The sequence below is a fragment of the Anabrus simplex genome, chromosome 1 (assembly GCF_040414725.1).
Source record: "Anabrus simplex isolate iqAnaSimp1 chromosome 1, ASM4041472v1, whole genome shotgun sequence".
In the NCBI taxonomy this organism is placed as follows: Eukaryota; Metazoa; Arthropoda; class Insecta; order Orthoptera; family Tettigoniidae; genus Anabrus; species Anabrus simplex.
The window spans coordinates 395166055-395186246 of NC_090265.1; the positions used below are offsets into that span (position 1 = coordinate 395166055).

The 20192-nt window shown below is 42.4% G+C and overlaps 1 protein-coding gene across 1 annotated transcript in view; it reads left to right on the forward strand.

Moving 5' to 3' along the window:
- The first annotated feature begins 4549 nt into the window (after positions 1-4549).
- Positions 4550-20192, forward strand: part of LOC136856836 (scavenger receptor class B member 1) — a 230508-nt gene continuing 214865 nt past the window's right edge. The window contains exon 1 of the mRNA XM_067135005.2: positions 4550-4661. Within this exon, the coding sequence (XP_066991106.2) occupies positions 4628-4661 (34 nt within the window). The 5' untranslated portion in view covers positions 4550-4627. The remainder of the gene's footprint in view (positions 4662-20192) is intronic.

Genomic DNA, 20192 nt, shown 5'->3' on the forward strand with positions numbered 1-20192 from the left:
CCAGTATCCAGTAATCGGGAGATAGTGGGTTCGAACCCCACTGTCGGCAGCCCTGAAAATGATTTTCCGTGGTTTCCCATTTTCACACCAGGCAAATGCCGGGGCTGTACTTTAATTCAAGCCACCGTCGATTCCTTCCCATTCCTAAGCCTTTCCTATCCCATCGTCGCCATAAGACATATCTGTGACGGTGCGACGTAAAGCAAATAGCAAAGAAAAAAAGAAAAGAATTATACTTTACAACAAATACCAGTAAATTCCTATACCATTTTTATCCGTTATTGTATTTTGTAAGTCTTAGGTGTTAAATAGTATTGGATATTCTCGGATAAACATGTATCTTAAAATTCCTTATTTACAATAACGCTCATTTTCTGATGTTTTATTTTTCTTCGCCACATACTTCTTGTTTTACAAAAATAATTTCGTTGTATAAGAACGCACTGCACAGCTTTCAAAGAGAAATTAATTTGAACATTTATTTCAGAAATCAATTTTAAACAATAATTTCATGGAGAATGTTAAGCTGGTAGCAAGTAATGCTCCATGTATTTTTTAAATAATAATTTGCCTTACGTTGCACCGACACAGATAGGTCTTATGGAGACGATGGGAGAGGAAAGGGCTAGGAGTGGGAAGGAAGCGGCCGTGGCCTTAATTAAAGTGCAGCCCCAGAATTTGCCTGGTGTAAAAATTAGAAAATACGGAAAACCATCTTCAGGACTGCTGACAGTAGGGTTCGAACCCACTGACTCCGAAATGCAAGCTGATAGCTACGTGAACCTAATCCCAAATCCACTTGCTCTATATGCTCCATGTTACCACAGGGTTGACAGCTGTTGGAGATTCCGCTTGAAAGTAAATTCATAGACTAATGAATGGTATGAAAATAGCAGTAACATTTTTCAGAAGATAACTAACAACAGAAAACAAACTATTGAAGTGCAAGATATTGACAGCTGAATCGCCCTGATAGGTAATCAGCTCTACTCATGTTCAAGTGAACCTTTAAAAATTTCCAAAAGAACAGATCTGCAGTAAACCTGTATGACCCAAATGCTGCAGAGATGCCAATACGCAGCTTTCACAGTTAAGTAATACACTAACTCATGAGTAGCTCGTTTGTCAAGTCAACAAGTTAAAGCCGGTACGACGAGGTTGTTAGCGATGTCCCTTTGCTTTACGTGTAGTAGTGTGTGTCACTGATTAATTCGAGTGCGTAATAGTGAAAATATTTCGAGATTTCAATTAAGGCATAATTTCAGAATTTGCATGGAATTATTACAGAAAAGCTCATAGAAAGCAATACCCGAAATGACCACCCAAATTCACCAGTGATCGAAACTGAATCGGTCTGTTACGTTTTATTATATATATTTCAATCCCGCATGAAAATATTACAAGTCTGCTGTTTGTATTCCTGATTCAGTTAGGTACAATTGAATACGTTTTGCTTAACGATGAACAAAAAACAATGCATTGGTTACATTGATGTAAATATACAAAATGGTCCACCAGCGCCTTATTATTCATGAAACACGCAACCCATCTAACACTGATAGTCCTTAAGATTGATATCGCTCTGCTTGCTGCCAGAATGTCAGCAACGTAAGACGAGACAGACTTGCCCAGGAAAAATGAATAACTGCTATCTTCGTGCCAAGTTAATAAATTATAATTTTATTGGCGTTACGTTCCACTAACTACTTTTACAGTTTTCGGAGATGCTGAGGTGCCGGAATTTAGTCTCGCAGGAGTTCTTTTACATGCCAGTAAATCTACCGACATGAGGCTGACGTATTTGAGCACCTTCGAATACAACCGGACTAGGCCAGGGTCGAACCTGCCAAGTTGAGGCTAGAAGGCCAGCGCTTCAACAGTCTGAGCCACTAAGCCCCGTCCGCGCCAAATTAAAAGGACCATTCCACAAACATGATGGTTTTATAATAATATTACTTTCACATGGGAAACCATGGAAAGCCATCTTTAGGGCTGTCAACGATGGGGTTCGAACCCACCACCTCTCGAATTCAAACTCAGTGTTACGTGAAACGAGCCATGTAGCCAACTCCCTCGGTAAAATGTACCTCTGTACAAAATGATGATCTATATAAGCTACATTTCTTAAAGAGGTCATTGCAGTCACTAAACGAAAAAAAAAGAAAAAAAAGGAAACAGCAGTATTTTAACTTGTACCATGAACAATGGATGAAAAACGAGTCGCTACACTTATCACAAAGACGATTCTATGTGAATTCATTCTTCAACAACATATAGAGAATCACCGCGTTATACAAATTTGATCATCCTGAATGGTTTACTACATCGGAGGAGTTCGCTTATGATTTAGTAGTGGTGGTGATTATTCGTTTAATGGGGACTACAACTATGCAATCATACCTTGTTCGCTTTTAATGTAAATGGGGTCAACTTTTGCCTTATATAAAATAAACAAGCACCGTCATCAGACGGTGAATGGTACCAAAGAAGGCTTTACCCTTAGCCCTTATTGAAAGTAACAACAGCAACAACAACAACAACAACAACAACAACAAAACACCTCCGTCGCGGAATGGCCAGCGATGTCGTCCTCGGTTTAGAGGATTTGTGGATTTGAATCCCAGTAGGACTGGGAATTTTAGTCGCATCTAGTTAATTCTTTTGGCTCGGGGAATGGAAGTTTGTGCCCATCTTACAAAAGCGTCCGGCTCTGAGAAAGATTATCTATTGAAAATGGGGGTTACATTTCCCAAGGGCATCATCGCCATAGTGAATACATTTCTCCTCATAAAGTTGACACCAGGAAGGACACCCGACTGTAATCCACACCTAATGTCGATCCCAAGTAACTGGAGAAAAAGTGAGGAAGAAGAACAACAGTTCGTAGGAAGTCGATAACTCTTCCCTCCCACTCCTCTCCCCTCCACGTTTAGAATGGTGAATTTATTAACGACACCAGTGCTATTTCAGTGTCTATCTTTTGTGAGTAGTAGTGCCAGGCTGAGTGGCTCAGACTGCGGGGTACTTATTTTGCAAGTTGGCGGGTTCTTTTCTAGCTGAGTCCACCAGGCTCGTGTCGGTAGATTTAGGCTACTGGCTTGTAAAACAATTTCTGGGGGACAATTTTTCGGGATCTTGGTGTCTCCGAAAACCGTACAATTGGTTAGAGGGATGAGAAAAATAAAAATTTATTCCAATTCATGATGGTGTTAAGTGATGTCGAGATGACGTAATATCGTCTTTTAGTTGCCTCTTATGACAGGCAGGGGATACCGTGGATGCTATTCTACCGCCCCCACCCACTGGAGGATCTATGAGGTTGCCCAAACACCCAAATTGAATACTCTTCCGGAGTCACCGCGTTGGTCCTAGCAGTGAAAACCGCACCTGAAGGCTCCCCGATTCAATCTCGGTATACACAGTAAGGAATACTTACGTCACCAGGCCTTCTGATTACATATTAAGTTCTAAATCTATTATTCAACATTCTAACGCCTTATTTCTAAATTCTCGCAGTTCGTTCGTAATCTGTTTACCCTCCAGGGTCGGTTTTTCCCTCAGACTCAGCGAGGGATTCCACCTCTACCGCCTCAAGGGCAAGGCCCTGGCTTGGGGGATACAACTGAGGAGGATGACCAGTACCTCGCCCAGGTGGCCTCACCTGCTATGCTGGACAAGGGCCTTGTGGGGGGATGGGAAGTTTGCAAGGGATAGACAAGGAAGAGGGAAGGAAGCGGCCGTGGCCTTAAGTTAGGTACCATCCCGGCATTTGCCTGGAGGAGAATTGGAAAACCACGGAAAACCACTTCCAGGATGGTTGAGGAGGGAATCGAACACCCCTCTACTCAGTTGACCTCCTGAGGCTGAGTGGACCCCGTTCCAGCACTCTTACCAGTTTTCAAATTTCGTGGCAGAGCCGGGAATCGAACCCGGGCCTCCGGGGGTGGCAGCTAATGACACTAACCACTACACCACAGAGGCGGACAATTCTTGCAGTACAATTTTATTTAGCATTTTCTTCGCTTTGCAAGCAACTTTTTAAATTAAATGACATGTTCCTTCTTCTCCTTCCCAACCTTTTGGCCAATTTACTGGTGTCGGCACTTAAGGTTTGGCCTAGTTTTACGGCTGGATGCCCTCCCTGACGCCAACCCTACGTATTGCGAGTTGCTATGGTGGATGGTAGTGTGGTGCGTTGTATGCAGATGGAGAGAAGTGTATTACAACAAGACGAACACAAACACGCAGTCTTCGAACCAGACAAATTAACCATAGACAGCTAAAATTACCAGCTCAGCCAGCAATTGAACCCGAAAACCTCCGAACTGAAGGCCAGTACGCAGACCAATCAGTCAAGAAGTCGGACTGTTACATTCTGTGCCCTAAATAATCGAAGCAACCCTAAAGTGATATCAACCGATGGAGTCATCTTTTTTTGTCATATTTAACAAAAATACAAGAGGAACAGCATAACGAGTTCTGATTCTACATTGGTAACCACAAGGTCACTCCCTAGCTCCTCCCCGTTGCTATCTGGACAAACGTTCTATCCACGGTGGACGTAGTATCTCGGCTCTGCGACAGACAGTTGCCATTACCAGCGCGTACCACTCGTTTTTGTTTGAAAATGGAAGGGTCTCTTGGCGCATGGAGAAAAGTGGGTAAGTTCTTTTCCATGAACTTATTCTAGATATTCTTGCATATAGTGATTGGGACCAATTGTTTATTGAATTGTATACACACTCTTTCTGAAGTGTGTTTCCCTAAACAATATTTTCGAAAATATTATCTATTTATGTGTGCCATTTAATTGCTATAGAACTGTCTAAAGCACGCATACGTAACGATTATAGGCAGTATTAACGGTACATGAAATAATAGTATTTTATTGCATTTATTGCATCTGTCTAATATTTCCAGTTGCAAGCGATCGACTATTTTCTCCCTTTTACCCCGAATCTAGAACTAATAGAAATCTTTTTCTTTGTAATATCTGGACATACATTAATTAAAAGAAAAACAGAGGGAGTTATTCTCTGAATTTAAATGTGTCGATTTAACGAACAAACTGTCCTTCATTGGCTCAAACTAGGATAATGCACTTTCCAGGACTTCCGACTGACCTATTTCCCACTTAATTGGGATCTCTAACGGATTTAGAAGTGGCCCAGTTCTACGGCCGGATGCCCTTTCTGGTGCCAACCCGTTGCGGGGGAAAGTATCCATTCTTGAATGCTTCTATGCTGGTTGGAAGGATGGTGTATTTTATGAAGATAAAGAGACGTGTGTTAAGAAAAACAGCCAATCTTGGAGTTAGACGAATTAATTCCCGACCCAGCCAGGAATCGAACCTGGGATCCTCTGAACCGAAGGCTAGCACACTGGCCATTCAGCCAAAGAGCCGGTGTCAGGACTCAGGCTATAAAATTAACAGTTACTATCTATAAAACGCTGCAAGCTTGTAGTTTTAAGAGACACTTCATATCGTAATCATAGGCACGACTGGAACTCCAGTTTTACGTGGATTCGGACCACAAGCTTCAAAAATCCCACATGCACCGACACGAATTCAAGCACCAGCCGCGTTGGTAAGAATCCTCTCGGCTATACTTTATTTCAAAAAGAACTTTGATTAACCTGTCTGTTCGTAAATAAATATATATAATTTTACAATTTGTTTTACGTCGCACCGACGTCTTATGCCGACGATGGGATAGGAAAGGGTTACGAGTGGGAAGGAAGCGACCGTGTCCTTAATTAAGGACCACCATTTGCCTGGTGTGAACATGGGAAACCACGGAAAACCATCTTCAGGGCTGCCGACAGTGGTGCCTTCAAATATTGGTGCGTTTGATACCATATATTGTATTATTTCATACTAGCAAATTTACCCGTGCTTTGCTACGGTATTCTACAGTGTATACGGATTTCTTCGTAAATTACTGTAAAGGCAGTGATTAAGATTATATTAAATTGCATGCCTCTTAGAGCTATCTTAGGAAAAAAAAGGCGAGTTGGCCGTGCGGTTAGGAGTGCGCAGATGTGAGCTTGCATCCAAGATAGTGGGTTAGAATTCCACTGTCGGCAGCCTTGAAGATGGTTTTCCGTGGTTTCCTATTTTCACACCAGGCAAATGCTGGGGCTGTACCTTAATTAATATGTCACGGCCGCTTCTTTCCCATTCCTAGGTCTTTTCTATCCCATCGTCGCCATAAGACCTATCTGTGTCGGTGCGACGTAAAGCAAAATAGAAAAAAAAAATTAAAAAATGGAACAAATCAGGGAGGAAGCCATACGTTGTTTCCGATGTAAGGTAGGCATTGGGGAAGTTTTGAGGATAATGGCAGGCCACATTTCCTACTGCCAATCACAATCGAGTTCGGGAGTTTCTACTATAACGGCAGGCTCACTTTGGCAACTGCCATTCACAATAGAGACGGAGAGTTTTCATTATAAAGCTGGCCCTTTTTCTAATGCAAATCACAATCGAGTTCGAAAGATTAGATTATAATCGAGAAATGCAGCGCTATCTAACGTATCAACAATCGGGACACTACAGTAAGTCATAGGACCAAAGTTGATGATCTCTCCACATAGAACAGTTATACATTTGAATAGCTTGGAATTTTTCCTCAAAGAAAAGAGTGTCCAGGTTTCGGCATTAGCACTCGAATACATACGGAGTAATTAAGGAAGAAGTTAATACAATTAAGAAAGTTGAAATTAATAGAAAATAGGATTATAACTGAAGACAACCGGATAGGACAAATATGTAAATACCAATTATATGTAATGGAAAATCAAATGTCTCTCAATAAATTATGATGTGTGAGTTACAGATTTAAGAAAGCGGTAGGATACATTTAGGCGCAGGGTTTCTTAGGTAAACAGATAAGAAGATGACTTATGGTTAGATTAATTAAGCAATTCGAGGACGGTTATAACTAGGGAGCGGATTTTTATGTGCTAAAAATGTGAAAAATATTTATTTTTTATGTGCTGAAAAACTTTAAAATATGTGATAAAAATTGAAATTATTTTCCTTTAAATATCACATAACTAATCGCGCTCAAGAAGTAAATAAGTATAATGTTTTGTATTAGAATATGGTGCTACCAAATGTGCTCCTTAAGGCAAAATGATGTCTGTGTATGGAAACGTGCTGTATGGTATATTAATTTTTGATATGCCAGATTAGATATTATGAATGGTTCTTTTTTTAAAGGTAATGTTTTGTTTAAATATGGCAAAAGCAACCTATCATCTTTGAAAAAATAGTACCAGTTCGTACTCACCCATCACACGCTGGAATATTAGTTGCTAGAAGTAGTCTCAGAATTGCAGTGAACAACAAAGGTCATCTCCAAATTGTCCATCACAAATGCATGCCGATTATCTCTAAAGGACGCCTTATACTGCGAAAACGATCGCTCCACATCACAGGAAGTCAGACGAGCATAGTTAAAGAGAGGAATGTCACCAACGATAACGCCATCAATTTCGCCAACATGAGCACCCTTTAATACATTAGAAATTTGATACATTGTTTGAAATCCTCTCTTTTTCCTGAACAAATTTTGATATTTGACTTTTAACAGTCCGTGTACCTGCGAAGCCGGGAGTGAATCTAATTTATTTTCAACAGCGCGCACTTCTTTCACTGTTTCGGACAACAGGTTAGTGGATTTTTCAAGTATGTCTATAGTTTTACACAAGAAGCTTAGATTGGCAGATATAAACGCCAAATCATTTTTCAAAGAGCTGTCTTTTAGTATATCTTGAAGAATCTCAATTGACGACGCGTCGTTTTTATCTAGCACGATCACAACGGATGCAAAACTTTCGAAATTGTCTGCGTAGTCTACCACAGCGCTAAGCCAGGTACCCCACCACGTAACAATAGACAGAGGAGGAAGCGCAAGATCCGGGTTTTTCTCTTTAAAGAGATTGGTTCTTGAGGGTGCTTTTACGAAGACTTTTTTGCCATTAGACACTAATTTATCCACTTGAGGATACTGAGCCCGCACAGTTTCACATAATCTGTGTAGAGCATGAACAACGCAAGTTACGTGTATCATTTTCGGAAAGCTCACAGAAAGGCCTTCGGCTGCCTTTTTCATGTAAGCTGCACTGTCAGTAAGGAAAAGCAATACATGGTCGTATTTTATACCTTTTGGCGAAAGTAAGTGCATGGCTTCATTGAATAACCTAGCTACACTGACATGGTTTGCAGCAAGGATTTCTTTACACGCTAGAAAATAAGAATGTTCGCAAGCAGTTTTGTCATTCTTCAACACACCAACTACAACATTTCCTACTTTTCTGCCACTTGAATCAGTGGTTTCGTCAATGCTCACCCACAGTTTTTCGCTATCACATACTGCCCGAATTCTCTGTAAAGTTTCTTCGTAACATTTTGGGAGATAGTTTTTCCTTAATGTGGATTCGTCTCGAGGCTCAAAATTAATGTAATTTGTTAGGAAATTTCTCAATCCCGGAATATTTATTTTACCAAGAGGAATGTCGGTGCAAAAAAAAAATGCTCTACACACATCTAAATAATACTGGGAATATTTAGATGGGCCTGCATTTGAAGTAGCTGGTTCAGCTATTAGTAATTGTCGCGAACGCACACGCGAAGCAGCCGCAGTATGCTTATTTCCAGACAAATGCTGGATTACTTGAGAACGTTGATCTGCACGTACTGTTTTACCACACGGTTGGCAAAATAAATACGTTTCCATCGGTAGTGAAAATGCTTTTAAATTCCACTACATATTGTTGAAGACGCGACCTTGTACTCGACTTCTCTTTTGGCATTATTTTCCAGGTTACGACACACGCATTTACGGTGAATCACTGTTTCAATAAAAAGAATAGCAGCGGACACTGAAGGAAATATGCCTTATAAATCCATACAAAATCACACGACCACGGAAATGATATATGGACCCGAACAGCTAACCTTACTCTTAGGAGTGATGAAATTCCACTACCTATTGGTGGGGCAATATTCTTCCGAGTCTCCCATGTCGTAACGGAATTACCTCACCTTATCTCTCCGTGATTGCCTTTCACTGATATTCTATAAACAAAACCCGAGAGGGCTGACTCATAAAGAGTTGGAATGATATCATGCAAAGAAACATCTTGTGCAGCAAATCAAATCGCTGTCTAAATGTAACGACGTAGCCAGTGACCAGCAAGTTTTAGAACTTATGGAGGGAAGTCCATAAATAGCCGAAACATTCAGATACATTATGTTAAATACACTATTAAAAACAATTCCGTAATCGTAAAATGAAAATATGAGCATTGCTTTATAACACAGAAGCATTTTAAATTTTATTGATCAACAAATATTGCCGATTTATGTGCTTATTATAGATTTTCTTAAAATATGTATTTACATTTAAAAAATGTGGAAATATGTGTTTTTATGTGAAATAAGATTCAGTTTTTACACTTGGGGATGCACAATAGGAATAATGAACTTCGTAACGTGCGTTAAAACTTACGCAAAAAGAATATGTAATTACATAAAAATCCGCTCCCTAGTTATAACCTCCAACGTATTCCGCCAATATCCTGCAGAATGGCCGATTGACGTCTCTCTTGCTTTCTACCCAAGGGACAGCCACGAGTTTACAAGAATGATGACGAAAATGGCAATATGTTACTTCCCTGCTGGCAAGCAGTCAGAGACGTTGGCATAGTAACCTGTAGATTCGTTGTCGGTCTGTCGGTCACTCAATGCAGAGCACAATACCCACAGAAAATGGTAATTTTCTCCGTCATTTGGAGAGTAAGCTAAATTGAACATAACAAAAGTTGTTTATAATGAAGAGAAGAGAAGAGAAGAGAAGAGAAGAGAAGAGAAGAGAAGAGAAGAGAAGAGAAGAGAAGAGAAGTTTCACCTATAATCCACGGATTTTACAGAAAATCAATAGTATAAGAGAAAATAGAGGAAAACTGTTCTGTTTTTTCTATAAACCCCGTCTATTCAAATATTTTAAAATCAAATGCATATCAAAACCTTTCCCGGGATGAGTATACTCTAAATATGACGTTTGGTCGAGATCTATTCAGCCGTTTCGCCGTGATGGTGGAACAAGCAAAGGCCCTTGGAGGAGTGGAAGGTAAAGGCTTCCACCATTGTTAACCTCGGCACGTGATGGGGTAGGGCGGTTAGCTCTACGCCCGGCCACCTTTGCCCCCAGGAATTAATCTGGTACTCATGTTTGGTGTAGGCTGAGTGAACGTCAGGGCCATATGTACCTCCGGAAGTGGAAATCTCATTTCTTAAATTTTACGACTTCCTGGCGGGGATTCGAACCCACGTCCTTCCGGGTGAACCGAGCACACCTTTACCGCCTCGGCCAGGCAGTCCCTGATGGTGAAACAAACAGACACGAAAAATAAAAACCACCGATACGGTCTTGAGTTGACCTAAAACGGATAAATATCTGAAATAATTGGCAAAACAAACGAAATTACAGACAGCGGATCCCCTACAACTTTATTTATATAGACTACACTGACGGTGAAAATGTCATGGGATAGCGAAGCACTGATGTGCAGGTGTGTTGTCTGCGCACCACACGCCCCCTGTGCCAGCGGCAGTTGTATAGGAGACCTTGTGAGCAATGGCTGTGCATGTGACAGGTGTAACATGGAACGTCGTCGTGAGCTGACACCGTTCGAACGGCGTATGGTGATCGGTGCCCGACAGATTGGAAATGCGATTTCGGAAGTGGTGGGGGAATTCGGCTTCACGCGACCAAACGTGTCCAGGGTGTATCATGAATGGCTGAATGCGGGTGTCACCGTCCACAACAGACGAACGACCGGCCGTCCAGCCACCCTCGATGGACGTGACCGTCGACATCTGAGATGGATTGTCAATAGTGACAGACGGGCAACCGTGCAAGAAATCACGGCTCAATTCAACACAGGCCGTGCTAGACACGTCTCCCAATGGACAATCCGTAGGAACATGGGTTCTATGGGGTATGGGAGCCGGTGCCGCACACGGGTGCCACTGTTAACCCAACGTCATCGGGCACAACGACGCGCATTTGTCGCCAGTCACTAGGGATGGACACTGGAACAATGGCGTAACGTGATATGGTCGGACGAATCACGATTTCAAGTGCACAATGCCGATGGGAGGCACCGTGTATGGCGCAGACCACATGAAGCGATGGATCCCGCCTGCCTAGGTGTGGTCCAGGGCGCTGGTGTTTCTGTTGTGGTCTGGGGTGCATGTTCCTGGTATGGAATGGGCCCTCTAGTTGTTCTGGAAGAGATTTTGAATGGTACGCGGTATGTTGAGCTGCTCGGAGACTATCTCTACCCATTTTTATCCTTCCAGCGCCCAGACGGTTCTGCGGTGTTTCAAGATGATAACGCGCCGCCACATCGCTCCCACGTCGCCCGGGAATGGTTCCAGGAACATGCAACGGAGGTCCAACGACTGCCATGGCCACCCAGGAGCCCCGATATGAACCCTATCGAGCATATCTGGGATGTCCTGGAACTCAGGCTCCGTGCCATGTATCCTGCACCCACGAACAGACCAGCATTGGCGGCCGCTCTGCAAATGATTTGGTGTCAGCTGCGTCCAAAGAGCTACCAGGGACTTGTCGACTCACTTCCACGGCGTCTCACTGCAGTTCGCAAGGCCAGAGGAGGCCCCACACGCTATTAGGGACTATCCCATGATATTTGCTGTCAGTGTAGATTATTTTTCCAATAATAAATTATTTGAATATAGAGATTAGCACGTCTTCCAGTCTACCATATTGAAGTCAGTAAAATTTGCTGAACAATACGAATTTAGGACCACACGAATTTTACATTGTTCTGTCTCGTGGTTTTAAGATAGTAAAATCCCCGTTCCTTGATATTTCACGTTGCAAGCCAACTTATAGAGGTACTAAAGCTTAGCTGAGAGCTACTTCGGCTGAAATTCGAACATAGTTCTCATAAACATACTTGGTATTTTAATTACTGTATATGAAATGTAGTAGAAATTAACCTAAATGATCGAAAACGTCGTTCCAACTCTACAACTAGGCCTACAGTACCTGTAATAAATACAGAACCTGTTTTCTCTCTGGACGAGAATGCAAAGTGTCATTTGCTTACGTTACACCCATCTCCTTGTTCACCTTTTGGTGGACAGAATTGGTGTATAAATAACTCTTTCCGGGTTAGGTTTTAGAAAAATCTGGCGCTCTAACGAGTAGCTTTTGCATCGGCTTCCAGTGGGTCTCTGTACAGGTCTCTCGGACTGCGTTTATGTTGTTTCTGTTGGCCATCAGGTGTCAGATCTGTTATCGCCGGAAATACGATCTTATGTAGTGACGCCAATTTCCCATCTCAACATCCTTTTCTCCATGACGTCTAGTCGACGTTCGGTTTCTTCCATAGAGTGCAATAACCTAGACAATGGTTAGACAAACCTTTGATTTTAGATAGCATTTTTTCTTTCTTTCTTTCTTTCTTTTTACAATCTGCTTAGCGTCGCACTGGCACAGATGGGTCTTATGGTGACGATGGGGTAGGAAAGGGCTAGGAGTGGAAAGGAAGCGGCTCTGGCCTTAATTAAGGCACAGCCCCAGCATTTGCCTGGTATGAAAACGGGAAACCACGGAAAACCATCTTCAGGGCTGCCGACAGCGGTTTGAACCCACTATCTCCCGAATACAAGCTCACAGCTGTGCGAACCTATCTGCACAGCCAGTTCATCCGGCGATCAGAGGTCAGCAGCATGTCGTCGTTGACCACTTCTGATAAGATGCATTAATCCTTGTATGCACCTCTTATATAAGGTGGTGATCTTCGAACTTTGTAGTTCAAAGATACTTAAACATAACGCAGACAAAGAAAATAATTCATGTTGCAGAATTGCGGGTCAAGGGTATCGGTTTGTGTAAGTCGGAGGCGATAGTGTTCATTATAAAGATAACAGAAGTGATGATAAGACCGAGCATTGGATGACACTAACTTCAATGTCAATGTCAATAAGTTATTATTATTATTATTATTATTATTATTATTATTATTATTTTTTGCTAGGGGCTTTACGTCGCACCGACACAGATAGGTCTTATGGCGACGATGGGATAGGAAAGGCCTAGGAGTTGGAAGGAAGCGCCCGTGGCCTTAATTAAGGTACAGCCCCAGCATTTGCCTGGTGTGAAAATGGGAAACCACGGAAAACCATTTTCAGGGCTGCCGATAGTGGGATTCGAACCTACTATCTCCCGGATGCAAGCTCACAGCCGCGCGCCTCTACGCGCACGGCCAACTCGCCCGGTATTATTATTATTATTATTATTATTATTATTATTATTATTGTTATTATTTGCTCATGGTTTAACGTCGCAGTAATACACGGAAGGTTTTAGGTGACGCAAGGATGGGAAACGGCTAAGGTTGGGAAGGTAGTGGCGTTGGCCGTAATTACCTGGTGTGAAAATGGGGGTGTGGGGTAGTAGTACTACCACTACTACTACCAATAATAATAATAATAATAATAATAATAATAATAATAATAATAATAATAATAATAATAATAATAATAATAATAATAATCACAATCCATGCGGTTAGGGTCACGTAGCTGTGAGCTTGCATTCGGAAGATGGTGGGTTCAAATCCCATTTTCAGGGCTGCCAACATTGGGGTTTGAACCCACTATCTCCCGAATGCAAGTTGATAGCTACGTCACCAAACCGTGCAGCCACTAGCTCGGTATTTTTCTTTTTTCTAGGCATTTTCTGATAGATTCTCTTATTATTAACATGTTTTATTTTCTGGATATTTTCAAGTGTATTCTTAATCTTGCATTATTTTCGATAGACTGACAAACCTGGATAATCGGGCTGAGTGGCTCAGACGGTTGAGGCGCTGGCTTTCTGATCCCAACTTGGCAGGTTCGATCCTGACTCAGTCCGGTGGTATTTGAAACTACTGAAATACGTTAGTCCCGTGTCGGTAGATTTACTGGCAGTTAAAAGAACTCGTGCGGGACAAAATTCCGGCACATGGGCGTCTCCGAAAACCGTCAAAAGTAATTAGTAGGGAGTAAAAAATAACATTATTATTTATTATTAAACCTGGATAGTTGTTAAAATAGAAGCTACTACCGTCTTTAATATCTGAGAGGAGTGGACACGCAGTAGACGAAGTGTAATAAAAGATAAGTTCAGAAAGCATACTGAAAGACACAGTGCACTTTAAACATTCTAACCAGGCAAGTATCTGGGACTGAGTTAAAGAATTTACATACTGTTACTCTGAGGACTGTTCTTTATGTGTTAATTCTTCTCATATTCTTGGTTGTGAGGGCTATTTTCTTTCTTGCGAAGCGTTGTTGGTTAGCACTCTTAAGGCCACGAGGTTGAATTCCTCGGTAGACCGTTAGTGTTACAGATCACTTTAATTTGAGAATGGCTAAATCGTTAGCTTCGATTTCCAGTTGGGTCGGAGATTTTAATCTTAATTGGTTAACTTCTCGGCCTTGCGTGCTGGGTGTTTTTGCCTTATTGAATATTAGAATATCATGTATGATCGGGCCATCCGACTCCTTGGCTGAATGGTCAGCGTACTGGCCTTCGGTTTAGAGGGTCCTGAATTCGATTCCCGGCTGGGTCGGGGATTTTAATCGGACTGATTAATTCTCCTGGCTCGGTGACTAGATATTTATGTTTGTCCCAACATTATCCTCTTCATATTCAGTCAACACACCTCACTACCAACCACCACAGAAACACGCAATAATGAATACATCCCTCAACATAGGGTTGCGTCGGGAAGGGCATCCGACCGTAAAACATGGCCAAATTCACATGCGAGATAGAGCTCGCACCCGCGACCCCACAACTGTGGGAAGAAGAAGGAGAAGAAGAAGAAGAAGAAAGGGCCCGATCTTCACAGATGCGCAGGTTGCCTGTTGGAGTGTCCACTTGAAATACCTGCACCAAGCCTCTCGGAGGCCATACGCCATTGAATTTGAGAAGTTCCTGTATTTTGATTTACAAGCAAACAAAATAAAAAATCAAAGTGAGCTGTGTCGGGGTCACGGCCGCACCTCTCGACATAGAATACGTATCACGTGATAGGTATTGTGGAAATTCTGTTTTAGGCAGTATAGATTTGAAATTTTATTGTTGATATTTAATTTCTTAATTTTAAATACATTTAGACATTGTCGAGATACAACGGGTCCGTGGTATGAGAAGTAATGTACTATACATATAAAATGAATCGACGACAGTATGATCGGTGGATGTTTAATCTATATTTGTACCATCAAGTGTCGTGGGATCATTGACGAGCGCATCGGAACATTTTCATCATCACTAGGGTGATCAGTATCTGCACCCACGAGTTCCAAATAATTTTTTACCTCTATGGCAGTGCTGGGGCACCTGTAGCGTAGAACTCGCTTCACAACGGTCAGCCACGTAAGTTTGAGACGCTCCCCATAAAGTCCAAATTGGTGACTTCAGACCTTTTGGAATTATGACAAGCTGCTCTACCCTCTCGAGTGTGTTTTTGATCATTCTGAAGCCATTTACTGTCCGTGTGACGTGACATATTCCGAAGGAAAAATATTCACACTTATTTCCCAAATATTTTCTGTTTGATTTATTTTTCACCGTATACATGTAGAAACCACTGAGATGAATCATACGACGCCTCAAATGACATGCGACGACGCTGGAGTCCAGAGCTACATTAATTGTATGCCGCGCGTCATGTCGATTTAATACGCTAAGATAGTGGCGCTATTGCAACACCCGACGACGTCATACCGAGGTCAGACTCTTGTTGTTAGATACACTGGTCATTACTCTTTACAACAGGGCCTCTCAGGGTGCATGCGCGTGGTGCATGAACTGTGCACGGTGCAAGAGACGACTTGGCTTGGTTGACCAGAGTGCACACCCCCACTCCTCGATTTGGAGCAATAGCGCTTACTCTCTCTTTCCTCACGCCTGTCTCGCTCGCTCCGCCTGTCTCCCTCTGCCCCACTTGCGCCGTAGCGCTCCAAATCCAGGCTGACTTGAGCCGAGCATAGGCGAGTTGAGCCGAACTTAGCCGAGTAGCCCAGAGACGAAGCGTTGATCCGAGCCATGCCGAGCGGCAGCGATGCACAGTGCACGGAGCTCTTGCGCCTCTATCTGCACGCGTGAGATTTTGGGCGTTTGAGAGGCCCTGCTTTACAATGATATACTGAACATTGTCGTCGCACGTGGTTTTGTTTTGGCAACGCTCACCAGCCCAAGTACGGTTCAGAAACTATGGAAGTATTCTACGTCAAACATCAAAATGATTGGCTCCGTAGAGTGCTCGTCTTCTAAACTCAATTCGCTCAGTTCGATCCCTGCTCAATTAGGGGAATATGTTATTGAACGTATGCCATGCTCCACAAAACAATACCTCACACCCAGGTATATTACCAACTAAACCTTTATTCTTTACCGTTGAAGTATACAAAAGAACATCGACGGATTCGCGTTCGTTTTCAGAACACAGACGGAAATGTCCAAATAGGGGCGAAAACAAAGTGATAACAATCCTCCAGGGTGGATTTTTATCACAGTTGGAGAGTTTCAGTATGGCGTATGTCCTCCACGAGCATTTATCACAGCTCGACATCTACGTGGCTTGCTCCGTATAAGTCGACGGAGGTCACGTTGCGGTATCAGTTCCCAGTCTTCAATGAGAGCCTGTTCGAGGTCTTGGAAAGTCTGTGGTGGAACAGGACGCCAACGAATTCTGTCAAGCCTATCCCACACATGCTCGATGGGATTAAGGTTCGGACTCACTGCTGGCCATTCCATTTCTTGAATGTCCAGTTCTCGCAAGACAGCCCTGCTGTTGCGCGCTACATGAGCCCTGGCATTGTCGTGCATGAGTACGAATTTGGAGCCAACACCGTATGCAGCAACCAATACATGCTGTAGTAGTATTTGCTCGATGTACCCCGCAGCGGTAAGATTACCACGGACGACAACAAGATCCGTACGGCCATCAATACTGATGCTACCCCACACCATCACAGAACATTGTCCGCCTTCCTGGACAGCATTTGGCATGTACTGCTCACCACGGCGTCTCCATACACGTTGACGTCCATCACGCTGTGCCAGGGGAAATCTGGACTCGTCTGTGAACAACACAGGTCTTCATTGGCGAAGTTGCCAGTTGACGTGGGTACGGGCAAACAGAAATCGAGCTGCGCGATGCTGCTGCGTTAAACGGGGCACTCGAACAGGACGCCTGGGTTGCAAAGACACTCCTCTTAACCTGTTCTTTACTGTCCGGTCAGACACCTTGACTCCTGTGACTCTCCTGAGGTCTTGTTGCAGTTCTCTGGCAGTTGCTGAATGACGCCGCAACGCACAGATGGTCAGATATCGGTCATCCTGCGGGGTTGTCCTGCGCCCACGACAATGTCCATCCTCCTTGTGAACTGGCCTGTCTCACTGTAGCGGTTCCACAAGCGTTGAATAACTGACATAGAGACATTGAGATCCATAGCAACAGGACGAAAAGTCCATCCTTTCTGGATCAAAGTGACGGCCCTTGTGACTTAACCTCGTTAAGATATCTCATGGGATGTGCTGATTTACGTACAACGTTCTCAAATGGCCGCAGAAGTCTGTGTAACTCACAACGTCACACGGACCCACCGCTATTCACTTTGTTTTGAGGGGTCACCTGACAGTTTAATGTATGAATACGCCTACAGATGGAGTATAACTTCGATTTGACATACCCTGAGTAATTACGGTCTCAAGGTATGCTGTACGACCAAATTAACGTTCACATACCAGACGTTACAAAACATGTTCCACTACTTTTTTTTTTTGAACTGTGTATGAAGGTGTTCAGAAACGCCAACCTTGTGCCGATAGGTTTGTTGGCACGTAAGGGTAGTCTGGCAGTGCTAAATTAGGACACCTGGATTTTCCCAAACTATATAATTAGTTAGACATAAAACCATTATTATTATTATTATTATTATTATTATTATTATTATTATTATTATTATTATTATTATTATTATTATTATTATTATGGTCAGATATCGGTCATCCTGCGGGGTTGTCCTGCGTTCACGACATTGTCCAACCCTCCTTGTAAAATGGCCTGTCTCACTGTAGTGATTCCGCAAGCGTTGAATTATTATTATTATTATTATTATTATTATTATTATTATTATTATTATTATTATTATTATTATTATTATTATTATTGCTATGTGCTTTACGTCGCACCGACACAGATAGGTCTTATGGCGTCGATGGAGAGGGAAGGCCTAGGAGTGGGAAGGAAGCGGCCGTAGCCTTATTAAGGTACAGCGCCAGCATTTGCCCGGTGTGAAAATGGGAAACCACGGGAAACCATCTTCAGAGCTACCGACAGTGGGATTCTAACCCACTGTCTCCCGGATGCAAGCTCACAGCTGCGCGCTTCTAATCGCATGGCCAACTCGCCCGGTTATATTATTATTATTATTATTATTATTATTATTATTATTATTATTATTATTATTATTATTATTATTATTATTATTATTATTATTATTATTATTAGTAGCCTACTATAGTAGCCTATATTTGTACCATCAAGTGTCGTGGGATCTTTGATGAGCGCATCGGAACATTTTCATCATCACTAGGGTGATCAGTATCTGCACCCACGAGTTCCAAATGATTGTTTACCTCTATGGCAGTGCTGGGGCACCTGTAGCGTAGAACTCGCCTCACAACGCTCGGCCACTGTAAGTTTGAGACGCTCCCCATAAAGTCCAAATTGCTTTCAGACCTTTTGGAATTATGACAAGCTGCTCTACCCTCTCGAATGCGTTTTTGATCATTCTGAAGCCATTTACTGTCCGTGTGACGTGACATATTCCGAAGGAAAAATATTCACACTTATTTCTCAAATATGTTCTGTTTGATTTATTTTTCACCGTATACATGTAGAAACCACTGAGATGAATCATACGACGCCTCAAATGACGTGCTACGACGCTGGAGTCTAGAGCTACACTAATTGTATGCCGCGCGTCATGTCGATTTAATACGCTAAGATAGTGGCGCTATTGCAACACCCGACGACGTCATACCGAGGTCAGACTCTTGTTGTTAGATACACTGGTCATTACTCTTTACAATGAGATACTGAACATTGTCGTCGCACGTGGTTTTGTTTTGGTAACGCTCACCGGACTGTAGGGTTCGAAACCATTATTTGCTGACGGTTACACAATTTACATACCGCGTACGCAGGTGTCGCTGGGAGAGGAGACCGATAGCGCTATTAAATACCTTTTCTTTAGGATGAGAAATATCTAGGATATCCCACATGACATCCATCTCCTTGAATGGTCCGCATACTGTCTTTGGTGCAGTGCGTCCTGTGTTCGATTCCCATCCGCGTCAGGAATTTTAACAGAGTACGTTCGTTATTCTAGCTCGGGGACTGGGTTGTTGTGTTCGCCTTAATGCACATGTCATGTACACACAACACATCACACCTATGGCTAGTACAGAAACATGCAATAGCGGATATGTTGTTCCACATTAGGTTGATATCAGGATGGGCATCCGGTCGTAAAACTAGATGAAATCCATTGCACGTTATAAACTTCATATTCGAGCCCGTATTTTCAAAGTATCAACTTGTTAGCTTTAGCATTTGAGGTGGAGTGGTTGATGTAGGACGGGCAAGGAGGCCCCTATTGTCAACACATAATCAAGTTCAACTTGCATCATCAGTATAACTCCACCTCTTAATCAAGATAGCTATTTTAATGTGGCATTACCACCACACTGTTTTATGTACAATATGCATATAGTTTTTTTCGCACAGCCACTCACGTTGTTTTATGATTGAAAATTCGTTGTTTTGAACAACAATTTAATCTGCGATTTTAATTGGACTTCATACTTCATATCATGTTCACGCCGCACCATTTTAACATAGAAGATTGACAAGACGCCATCACGCCGCGTCACAGGATACAAAGACTTTTTATTCACTTATTTCAACGTGTCCTCGCCTTATTTTTAATGTTTTGTATTTGTGACTGAAAATGTCCCATAAGGGGACGAAACATGTTTCACGAGATAATTTAATGTAGTCTTTTCAATAAAGACAATTAC